Source organism: Pipistrellus kuhlii, unplaced genomic scaffold, assembly GCF_014108245.1.
Source record: "Pipistrellus kuhlii isolate mPipKuh1 unplaced genomic scaffold, mPipKuh1.p scaffold_m20_p_10, whole genome shotgun sequence".
Lineage (NCBI taxonomy): Eukaryota > Metazoa > Chordata > Mammalia > Chiroptera > Vespertilionidae > Pipistrellus > Pipistrellus kuhlii.
This window is the reverse complement of record NW_023425405.1, coordinates 56,586,201-56,598,538: the sequence shown is the minus strand read 5'-3', so window position 1 is coordinate 56,598,538 and position 12,338 is coordinate 56,586,201. Positions and strand designations below refer to the sequence as shown.

Here is a 12,338-nt window from a genome sequence, read left to right as displayed (position 1 = left end):
TGCTGCTCTTGCACAACTGAAGGAAGGGGGAGAGAGAAGCGGAAAAAAAGCACACACACACCTAAAAAACCCTAATTAGTCTTGCTTTAAAAAGCCCCGGACATAAAACCGAAAAGCTCCCATAAAAAAGAAGGAGGGAGAATCCAGTCCACGGACTTGAACGTGGTCTGCTTATAAATATTCATTGGAGAGTAAGATCACTTCTCTGCCAGTCCCGGGGGAACCCTGGCTGCTAATGACCGCTTGCAGCACATGTTAGTAATAACGGGCTTCCTTATTCCAGAGACAAAATCAGGGCGCCGTGCCAACCTAGTGGCTCCAGTAACAAGCTCCCTGGGCCGTGGTGAGAGTCCGGCTTCCTGGGGTCCTGCCGCCGTGGCGGGGTCGCTGGTTCTCATTGTCCTCTCGCTGTGGGGAGGTCAGTGCTTTTTATGTCACCAGCAGCATCTCTCAGCCTTTCTTCTTGGCGGGCCACGTTTGGGCCGGGGGCATCCATGCCTCAAAACACAGGCCTTTCCCCGCTCCCTCCTCCTCAGCTTGCCAAAGCTTGCAGTGCCCAGCTCCTGCCTCGGGAGCCCCCTTCTGGTTTCTGGGCATCTTTCCAACCACTCCTCCAGCTCACACCCTCCCTCCTCTGTGGCCAGCACAGGACTTTGGGAGAAAACTTAGTTCTACCATGGAAACCCCTTCCCTCCCTGCAGTTGCCTGGGGAGATCAAAACACTCCAGGGAATGGTCCTGCAGGAGTCCCCTGCTCTGTCCTGTCCCCTGCTCTGTCCTGGCCAGGCACTGCACAGCTCTCTCCCCAGAAGAGGAGGTGCCTTGTTGAAGGAGGATTTTATGGTTGGATTCCTTGTCCCCCTTCCCTGGCAACTCACCAGAGGCAAAGGCCTACCTTTCGTGAGAAGGGCTATGAGGGTTCCAGTGGGAACAGAGCTGTGATGACACCATCTCATCATCACTCACCTGGACTGAGACTTTCTCTGCCGTCGAGGGGCCGTTGATCCCATTCAATGCTGAGACCACCCCTCCGGATGGGTGTCATTACTGCACCCTTCTTAGCGCCGAGGTGGTAGCATGCCTGGATGCCACACCCAGGAGCCCTGACCTCACAGCTGGTGCTTGAGTTACCCCTCCCCACCTCGTTTAGTAATAGGACCAGCCCCACATCCATTGCGTAAAGAAGCTGATGGCAATTCTGCCAGCATGCAGGTGGAGGGGATCACATCGCCATGCGTTGTGGGGGCTTTGGGTGTAGACAGCTCTGCTCTATTCGGATAGTGCCCCTCACTCCTCCCTGCTGGGGTCATCACGCCATTGGCCAGAGCCAAGCACATTTGCTTTTGTCCTCAACTGCTTTCAGTCCGAGAAACCCAAGGAGACCTGGCTGCCCAATAGAAATAGAAGATAGAGCTCTAGGCAATGAATACATGCCGTGATGCTCCAGACCATGGGATGACTGAATGAGGCTGAGTTTTAAGTCTTATTCAAAGTCATCATGGCCCTTATACAACTTATATTGTGAGTTTCAATCGGTGTGCTGTGACACACTGGTGTGCCATAAGAATTTTTTTTTAAACATTCCATGCCTATTATATTGTCAAATAAAAAAATGACAACAACCAAAACAACAATAGCCATCTGGTGTGAATAAGTCAAAATTATACCTTTTTTTTCCAGATTGGCAAAAAATGCTATATATTTTTTGGTGTGCCATAGAATTTTAATAATTAGTGTATGTGTGCCATGAGATAAATAAAGGTGGAAAATCACTGAGCTAGCTAATGGGTAAATGAATTTAACATGGTCCTGGTTCTTTAATTGCTGACTAGCATATTTTGAACCAGTATGATTTTCTCTAGTTTCTAAATCTATTCTTGATGCAACTGACCAGTAGGGAATGAGTGGATGGACCTTATATTGACTTGTAGCCTTGACATAGGCCTTGGGCTACCTCTCTGTGATCCTTGTTTCTTATTTTCCTAATAAAAGGCCAGGACACCTACATTTAGAAGGTCATTGTGAAGTTTAAATGAGATAAAGTATGAAGAATGCACAGCACTCTGTGTACAGCAGGTGCCCAGTGAATATTATATTCTCTTAGAGTTAAAGGATGGAAGAGGATAAAAATCTGGAGTGCCAACAAGATGGCCTTTAGGGTTATACAAAATTAGGTTTGATTTTGGGTTCTCCCGTGGTTGCATTGCATAACATCAATTTCTTCACCTATAAAAAGGGAAATACTTAGCTTACAAGGTTATTGTTCATCTTAAAAAGGATAATTATAATAATATGTATTTTATTGATTAAATCTTAAATGTTTTAAGTATTAAGTTATTAAATCCTTCTAATGATCCCGAGGTTAGATGGCTTAAGGGAAATATCTGAAAGGGTGTTTGTCACATAGCAAAGTGCTCTGTCTAGGTTCATCTTTTCCCACATTTTCTTTTCTCTTCTAGTCCTCTTGAATCAGAGATAAGGCCATGCCATTTGCTGATATGGGTCCTGAGAATAAGCTCCCTCCTTGAAATGCCATGCACTAAAAAAAGGGGAATAAATGCATTTTAGGAAATTACACTGTGTTTCCAGAATGATAATGGAAAATTACTCAGCATTTCCCAACCCTCAAATTCATTGGCTTCAACTGCAAAGCAGTTTCTGAAAGAAGAAATGTGAATGAACTTGATCTGTAACACAGATATTTGTCCGGATCCATAGACCCCCACTTGGGTTACGGTTTATTGTTTGGGCCCCTCCTAGAAGCAAAACAGAACAGAGGCCTCACATTTTCAATGGGTTGACAGCCACTTCCTATTTTGATGTGTGTGCTTTTGGCTTACAGAGGACTAGATTCGGGTATCGGTGAAAAGGTTGAATCCAGACAGTCCCCATCTCCCCTCTGTATGAGAAAGATCCCACCAATGAGGCCTTGAGATATTCTATCTCTCGGTGTGTAAAAACAGGAAAGCTTTTTGATAGGCTTTGCCTGGCCTGAGACCCTGATACTTTCTGAAAGGCTTCGCCTGGCCTGATACTTGAAACTTCATTTTCACCATCATCATCACCATCTGGGCACTGAGTTCAAATATAACTTGGACTGATTTCATTGGTTTGTCTGGTATTAGAGTTTTTAAAAGTCCTCAGCAGACTCTGTTTCTTAGCATTAAACTCTTATTTGTTTTTCTTTTGATTAGGGTAAAATTCTCAACCGAAAAGGATGCTGTCCCATTTGCACTGAAAGTAAGTCTATTCCGTTGGAAACGTGCTGTGACTATTTATTTTGGTTTTATTGTGTGACAAGAAAAATGGTGGTGTACATTTTCTGCACATATTGTTCCTATTGGTCTAGGATGGGGTCCTCCCTCTTCCCTGCAAACACATTGTCAATTACAATCCCACCACAGAAGCACAACTGGAATGTGTTGCTATGGGAAATTTAGAAGATGAATGGGCTGATGAGGTTTTAAGAAGGACCAGATACCTCTGTGTGCAGTTTAACTGCTCGTCGCATTTGCAGTCTTAGTGGCTAAGGTAGTGGTATCCAGTAAAACCCAACAGTGAGCATCACCAAGGAGGGAAGTTCCTTCCATCATTATAAAGCCAAGCAGCTGTGCTTGCTTCCATCTCCCTCACCCCCACACCCAGCTCTTCACCATTTCACGTGGATAATACAAGAGGTCTCTGGTCTGGTGATGGTTTGGCCATCCTAGTATTTTTTTTTTTTTTAATTAATATCAGAGAGGAAGGGAGAGGGAGAGAGAGAGAAAAAACAACAACAAACAAACACACCAATGATGAGAGAGAATTGCTGATTGGCTGCCTCCTGCACACCTCTTTATTTGGGGATCAAGCCCGAAACCTGGGCCTATGCCTTATCTAGGAATCCAAACTCTGAGCTCCTGGTTCATGGGTTGACGCTCAACCACTGAGCCATGCCAGCCAGGCCTTCCTGGTATTTTTAACTGAATTCTAACATGGCCCATTCTCGGTGCCATCTGAGGCTGCATTACTAACCGCACAGACCAAACATAGCAATGGTCTGATGTCCTCCCCACGTGCAGACAGCTGTCTGGATCTATTAGCAAATTTGGTGTCTTCCTCAAATTCATATGGAGCTGAGACATTCTCTGAAGGGTTTCCCTGAAAGAGGAGAATTAGTCATGTCACCATCAAATTATTTTCCAAATATGAAAAGCAGAATTAGCAAAGCCATGGCATCTATTATATTAGAAAGTACTACTTTATGAGCTGGTCGGACTGAGAAAAATGGGCTCTGTGGATGGGTAACAGCACTTTTTATGTGGGAATAGATTTGTTTATTCTACTTTTCTAAAATATTTTGGACAATAGATACAGAGATTTTTCAATATCATAGTATATTATATGTAATATATACATATATATTCACACGTCACAGTTTTGAGATGGGGAGCTATTAAATACGGATGCATTATACATTGGATAAAAGTACTGATCGACTCAATGAACATTAAATTATAGATTTAATAAAAGAACATTTTTTAAAGTCCATAAAATAGCTCAAAGGAGGTCAACGAAATATGACTTAATTGATCCCCCCCAGTGAATGTAGAAAGAGTTAGCTAGGATTAGCACACCAGCTCATTTCTGAACACATGTGTAAGCTATTAGACTTCACCCTCCTCCCAGGAGCCCTCTGAGGAAACCTTGTTTACAGGTGGCTGGGGGCTGCCTCCAGCACAGGTCCTTTCTGGGTGAACAGAGAGGAGTCTAAATGGATGCTTTTCTCCGTATCCATGTTAGGGAGTTGTTTGCATTTCCCTAGAAAGCATCTCCTCGTTGAAGGCAAGGCGGACTTCAAAGGAGCCCCTTGGATTTTTCTAGCGAACCTTCCCATTGGTGTGAGCGCAGATAGATTACATATGCCCATCACACCGCTTAGCAGAAGCACATGGCCGGCCTGGACCGAAACAGCCTGGGTCTGGAATAACCCGGCTTTATCCTGCAAGCGTCCGGGTGGCGATTACTGAGAGAGACTTAGAGAAAAGCTGCATTTCATTACTGCTTTATCCGTGATGTGTTAGCCTTTCCATATTTAGCTGGGTTAGCCTTTCTATATTTAGAATCTGTGTGTCTTATCAGGAAAAAAAAGAAAGAAGAGAACTAGACGGATAGGCATGACAAAATCAAACCAAGGTTCCAAGCAGTCATGTTAAATATCGCGTGAAGCATGTGAAGGAGCCCATGACCTCTGTCCCTGAGAGAGGCAATTGGCATGAAGGAAAGCCACCCAGCTGGAGGGCACCAGGGAGACATCAACTCCGTGCACCTGCATCCAGCAGGACAGTGCGGGGAGCAGGGAGGGGGTGGGGGGGCAGCATGTGGTTCTCGGTCCAGCTCTCAATGACATCATCAGATGGCTATTTCTCAGCTTCCTTCGGCGCTTCTTCCATCTGTTTCCTCTCTTGCTGTCCAGCAGTTCTCCCACCAGGGCTGCAGAACACGTCCTATTGGGCAAAGTTTACTTGCTCAGATGGGAGTTAAGAGGCGGGATGCCCCCCACCTTTTGTAAGCATGAGCGCATCCAGGTGGACTTATTCTGGAAGTGGAGGAAGAACATTTCAAAGGCTTCTCTCTGCAATAGTCAGAGGTAGTGGTTAACTTAGAATTCGGCAGGTAGGAAGCTGCAACTGAGGCACTCACTGGTTGACCGCCCCAGATTAGGATAGGCCAGTGGTCCGAAAACTGTGGCTCAGGAGTCACATGCAGCTCGGGAGCCGCAGTTTTCCGCTCTGTTGACTAATGAGTTTGCTGACCACTGGGATAGGGGCTTAATCACAAGGAACAACAACAGCCTGTAATTATTGGAATCAAGGGTCTAGGTCAGTGGTGGACAAACTCATTAGTCAACAGAGCCACAGTTTGCCGACCACTGGAATAGGCTTTGTAGGGCTGGTTTGAGAGGGCAATGATGATGCTATTAAAAAACAACAAAAAGGAATCCTCTTAAAATCAATCTGAAGGAAAGAAGAAAAGCATCATTGGGTCCTACAAACACGGGAATTCTCCCTTTCTCCTTTCCCAACACAAAAGAATCAAGTTGGGTTTGCATGAGTTATTGAAAATAAAATACTGACAGTGAGCTGAGCAAACTTTAGGATGCTTTGGTACACATGCTGTTTCTTGTCAACGTATGAGCTGTAGCCCAAAGCAAGTCCCGCAGTGCCTGGACCGGGCGTCATGGGACAGAGGGTGAGGTGCCACTAAGCCACTGTCCCTTGTGCTTATGGCGCTTGGTTTTTGTGAGATTATCTTACTGTGTGTTGGCAAACAGTGGTTGACCTGACCACCCAACAGAGATCCGAAGCAGATAAATGCTTTGCTGGTAGAGTATCTGTTTTGAGACATAGAAATAACACTTAGAAACAAACTTTTTACTAATAAGTTGTGTGTGTGTGTGTGTGTGTGTGTGTGTAAGAGAAGGGGGGAGGGCCTGGGGGAGGGAGATAGAGAGAATGAGAAATAATTTAATCTCAACCATCTACAAAACCAGAGACCACCAAAGACAGCCCCACCATGGATGCCAGCCCCGGGTCTCCTAGATGCATGAAACTGTGCCTGTAGCTGTAATAGTCGCAACCATTAGACTCCCAACCCCCAAAAAACGTACACAGTTACATAACATGGGGCAGCCAGGGCTACACTGAGCACAGATGTGCGTTTAATTGAACTAACCTCAACAACACGTTCCACAAGTAACAGGAAATATCAGATTCCAGCAACTCAGGGTGCAAGGAGGCTCACAGTTGCCAGGTGACCTCTTTAAACCTCCCAAGGGTTAGTTTCCAGCTGTGCACAGCCCAGTGAGCCTGCTGTTCGGGGGGGACCCCCGCCTGCTTCACGCACCCACCTGGAAGCGCCTGGCTCGTTTTGGCACATCTTACTGAAGCCTCTGGGCACGGCTGCAGCTATCACCAATTACAGAGTAGCTACAGGAGGGGGATGCAACAGCAATTTAATGAAACAGCGACCTTGGGGCCCATTTTATGAGAAATCTCCCCTGACAGAGGTTCTGCAAATTAGCAATTCTGTGTTTGAACAAGGTTTCTGGCCTCCGAGGCTGTAAGCAGCTCCAGGTCCCTTAACACCAAGAGTCTGTCCTTAACTGGGGAAAGCAAGGAAATTTGAAACCGGAGCTCAAGATGCTTGTAGAATAAGCATGTGTGGTGTGGGCTCCCGCCCTGCCGAGGAGGCGTTAAGCACAGTGGCCACTGGATTTTCTGCATGAGCACCTGGAGCCAGTTGTCCCTGCTCCCGAGGCCCAACCAGCAGACAAGGTGGCAAATGAAACCCAACTGTCCCACACGTGGCAGCTAGGAAACCCCACACACGGGCAGGGGCATTGGTAGGAAGAGGAGGAAATCTGTTTATTTTTGTTTTATATGCTGTACTGTCCTAAGGGATATTGTTACTTTAAATGTTCTGGGGCTGTGAATTGGTGCAAAGTTGAAGGAGGAGCCTGAAGCAATTAAGGGTCATTTTTTTTTTTAAATAATAAATGTTTTTATTGATTTCTGAGAGGGAAAGGGAGAGGGAGAGGGAGAGGGGGAGAGAGAGAGAGAGGGAGAGAGAGAGAGAGAGAGAGAGAGAGAGAGAGAGAGAGAGAGAGAGAGAGAGAGGACATTGATAAGAGAGAAATATCAATGGGCTCGGCTGCCTCCTGTATGTCCCCTACTGGGGGGGTCAAACCTGAAACCTGGCCATGTTCCCAACCAGGAATAGAACTGGCAACCTCCTGGTCCATAGGATGATCCTCAACCAACTGAACCACACTGGTGGAGCAATGGTCATCTCTTTTTTAAAATATATATATTTTATTGATTTTTTTTTACAGAGAGGAAGGCTAGAGAGTTAGAAACATCGATGAGAGAGAAACATTGATCAGCTGCCTCCTGAACCCCCCCTGCACCCCACTGAGGTCGTGCCTGCAACCAGGTTACACCACCCTTAACCAGAATTGAACCTAGGACCCTTCACTTTGCAGGCCAAGGCTCTATCCATTGAGCCAAACTGGCTAGGGCTCAATGGTCATTTTCTATCCACCTACAGTATGATAGTACTCTATCAGTTCTGACTGTTTAGTTAACAGTCATCATCATTATCATCAAATAACAACAGTGGCAATAACCATAACCAGCAGTAGCGGCAGCAGTGAGAGGTAATATTTATTCAGCATCTGCTTTGTGCCAGAGCCCTGACTTAGACTATCTCATTTGATCCTATTTAATTCTCTGAGCCATCTTATGGCCAAGGAAGCTTAGTGGTTAAGAGGGATGCCCAAGGTGAGTGTGGAGCCTGGATTCCCATGAGGAAGTCTGGTCCCAGGGCCTGTGTTGGACTTCCCCCATTGACTTCTAGGTCACGGTGTTCAGTGTGGTGACAGTTGCAGTTAGGAAGGAAAGAGAAGGTCTGCAGGGCTTGAGGACTGGTGAGGATGGGAGATTGAAGAAGGACATTAAGAGAAGTTTCCCATTTATGAGTGTTTTCCCTCACCCTGCCCTGGAGGAAATGCCAACCACAGTGCCCAGGCTGTCATCTGCCCAGTGGCACCTCCGCCTTCCTGTTCACATGCAGAGCAGTGATCATTGGTCTATTGGGCCCTCACCCACATGTCGAACCGGCTTGGTTGTCCATGTCTATTCATTTTTTTCAGGTCTTTTTGTTTTGTTTTATTTTTTCTCTCTTGGTAACAGGGTGAGGCATTTCCAGTGTTAAGTGATGATCTCTCCCAGTCTTTTTATTTACAACTTTAAAATATACACAATTTTAAACTGTAATGAATTGTGTGTAATCTCCATCAGGAGTGAGAAACAGCAAAGCTGTTATGTCACTCAAGCTCATCATCATGTAGCAATATGAGAGTATATGACTGAACGGACTTCAACCGCAAGTCAACCTCCCACTTCCTAGGTGAGGACATGGAGAATTAACTGGACATACTGGGATGATAACCTGGTTTCTAATTTTACCTGCTAGTTTAGTATTTATTCCATCATCTCATGTAGTTTCCTCGGACCTCTGCCTGGGAAAGTTATTTTTTCATATAGATGGACCATTATCAAATCTTTCAGTTACAAGTGACTTTCCTGCCTAATTGTTGTACATAAAGAGATCTATAAATTCATTATTAGACACCTGGTGGATTTTGAGCAAGGTCACCATCTTGAATCTTAAGAAAGATGCAGGAACCCAGTTTTGACTGAAGAAGCTGGTGACTAAAACCCCTGAACTGAGGTCCACCTAATATATAGTGAAGTGAGAAAACACAGTAAGGACACATCCCCCAAACTCTGACAGTGAGAAGTGCACTGTGAGGGAAATACATCCTACATTATCCTATATAATAAAAGCCTAATACGCTAAGTCTCCAGTAATCTGGTTGGCCATTCAGCCAATCAAATTTAATATGCTAATAATATGCTAAGGTTGCTCAACCACTTGCTATGAGTGCACTGACCACTAGGGGGCAGACACTCCAACCTGTAGGTTAGCTTGCTGCTAGGGGCTGGCCCATAGGGACTGAGTGGACATGCCCTGAAGGCCTCGTGTGGCCCTTCTCCTGCTGGCCAACCTCTCACATCCCTCCCTGGCCCCGATTGTGCACCAGTAGGGTCCCTTGGCCTGGCCTGCACCTTTTCTCATTCCCAGCTGAGGGACTTCTTCTCCCCTCTCCTGGCCCTCCGAGTGCACGGATTTTGTGCTCCAGGCCTCTAGTGAATAATAATCGCCCTTGACTGCATGCCAAGCTGAGGCAAGTTTATTCTTCTCTGGAGGTCACATCTATGAGCTAAGTTAAGCACAATTGCTACTTCTGCTGGCATGCCATTGCTCCTAGTACCAGCGCTGAGTTATGACTTGGAGGTCTGTGTCAGGCCATGTGATAAACACTCTCTGTGCATCTGTCAGTTAATCCCCACGGTGATCCATGAAGTACAAGCTATTGTTATCCCTCCTGCACAAAGGTGGGTCTGAGAAATTGACAGGGCAATCCCCAGCCCAGGAGACTCCAGGGTCCACCTTTAAGCACTGTTTTATGTCCTCTAAGGACCACATTTTTATTCGTTTTGGAGATCTGCCTTCAAAGGTATATGAAGTTTGCCAATGTCTTTCTCTCTCCATGACTGGGGACTATTTAAAAGCAATTGTATTTGCTCACCTTTGGAAGCTATCTATGTTTATGAGGTCACGTGACCTCTTTAGGCTCTTGGGTTACAACACTCAAGTTCTAACCTTCTGGGAGTTTGGATAACTGACTACTGAGCTGCACCCCGCAGTTCCCTCCGGTGTGAAGTTCATATTCTGGCTGTTACCATTCCATCTCCTTACCAGGCCCCCCAGCAATACTCCATGTCTCCACACTGTCTTTTCTTTCTCTTCTCGATACTCACATCTCCTGCTTTGATTTTTCTTCCTTTCATCCTATAAGCTTCCAGCCTTGCCTCCTCGGCATCCCTCCCATAGGTACTCTCTCCTTCTGGGTTCAGATGATCCAAACTTCGAGGTCCCTAAGATATGACTTCTTGATAAGATGCTATCTCAGCAGATGTTAGCTCTTCATTATTTTGGAGACCACATTCTCCTTGGAGTACTGCATTTGGATTGTATTAACCATTGCTACCTTTGATTCTCCCAATGATCTATCTGTGTGGGGAGTTGGATGGAGGGTTGAATGGCTGTTTCCAATCCTTGTCTATTGACTGGGTCCTGGCACCCCCCCATTATCCCAGCCGCATGGGTTGAGAGCCTCCATGTTATTTCTCATACCTTTGGCATTTCTATCCCATGTTGCTAATCAGTCATCACATCCGTGGGTCGGCTCTTTGTCTTATTTTTCTAATAAATCATTTTCTTCCCATTTCCATGGCAGTCACACCTTCTTCCTACCGCCAGCAACTAGTTTCTGCTTTTTCTCCAACAATCCTTCCCTTCTGTGTAGCCTGTCAGAACCCAAACTTGGCTTCCCTGAGAACCAGTACCAGCTTCCTGCGCTGGCTTCTCACACAGTCTCCCCAAGTTTGTTTTATAAAGCGCTGGTGCTGAGGGATAGTCATGAGTAATGTTTTCAAAACAAGACTCTGTGATTAAATACATTCGGGAAGTGCTGGGTCAAGTAAACTGAAATACGTTTTCTTGCTGGAGAATTCTCAGAGCCTTTATTGCGGCAAGCGGGATAAACTTTCAGGAGGGTGGTGGGGAGGAGAGAGCCTCAGACGCATTGGAGCTCCAGAACCTTTGTTTATTTCTACTTATTTTGGCAGAGCCACGGGCAGGATTGATGTCTCAGAGGAAGCACGTTAAGAACTATTGGTCCTTTGGAATATATTTAAACTTCTCGGCTGGCAATTAATCTCAGGCCCATTTATTTAGACAGCGCGGGTTCTCACATCTCTGTGCAACTCCCCACTCCAGTCAGATTGCTCTCTGGATCTTCTTGTGCTAGTTGTGAGCTTTTCCGTGTCTAAGACTTACCATATTTTCCGGTGTATAAGACGATTTTTGAAACGAAAAAAAGTCAACCGAAAATCAGGGGCAAAAGACCAAAATTGCACAAAAAATTACCTGCAGATCTTGACAGCAAAGTAAGTCTTTTCTTTGAAGTGGGGGGGTAGTCTTATACAGCGAATATAGGCCTAAACCTGTTTTAACTTTAAAATTAGGGGGTCGTCTTATACGCTGGAGGCTCACTCCATTCTAGCCCCAATCTGCATCTTATAGATGGACTCAAAATGTCAACAAAGCTACGTTTACATGTACTTGGCCCAACCCTATTTTAGCCAACAGCAGATATCTATTTGCTGGATTTGCATAGAATTTATAAGAATAAATCTTTCACAATGACTATTCTCTGAGCATCTATTATGTTCTCAGCACTCTGGGCAGTGCTACCCTTATCGTTATAACTGCTCCCTTCCAGGTAATTTTTCTTAGACTCATATTATAGGTGAACAAACAGGTTTGTAGGTAGTCAGTCCTGGTTTTGTATTCATTAAGCAGTAAGACTGGGATTCAAACCCAGAGCTTTTTTCAAAGCAGGGTGTGTGTCCAGAGCTCCAATGTGGCTTTCCAGTTGGAAGCTAAGTCTAGGAGGAGGTGTGAAGCGCATCTCTTCAGCTCAGATACACATCTCTCATAATTGATAAATGGCAGTTTCTAGTTTAAAGTCAGAGCTTGGATGATGAGAGTGGCAAAAATGCATGTTCTAGAACAAGTTTGTATTAACACTTGGTGAGTTTCCCCGCATTCTGGAAGGTGCCCTTCAGAATAAGAAGCTGATGCAGACCCTGAGTTTTGAAACTTCTG

The 12,338-nt window shown here is 45.4% G+C and overlaps 1 protein-coding gene across 3 annotated transcripts in view; it reads left to right on the top strand.

Moving 5' to 3' along the window:
• Positions 1-12,338, top strand: part of BMPER (BMP binding endothelial regulator) — a 187,498-nt gene that overhangs the window by 113,086 nt on the left and 62,074 nt on the right. For all 3 annotated transcript variants that reach the window (XM_045578644.1, XM_036429887.2, XM_036429886.2), the window contains exon 11: positions 3,194-3,239. In XM_045578644.1, coding sequence (XP_045434600.1) covers positions 3,194-3,239 — 46 coding nt within the window. The remainder of the gene's footprint in view (positions 1-3,193; positions 3,240-12,338) is intronic.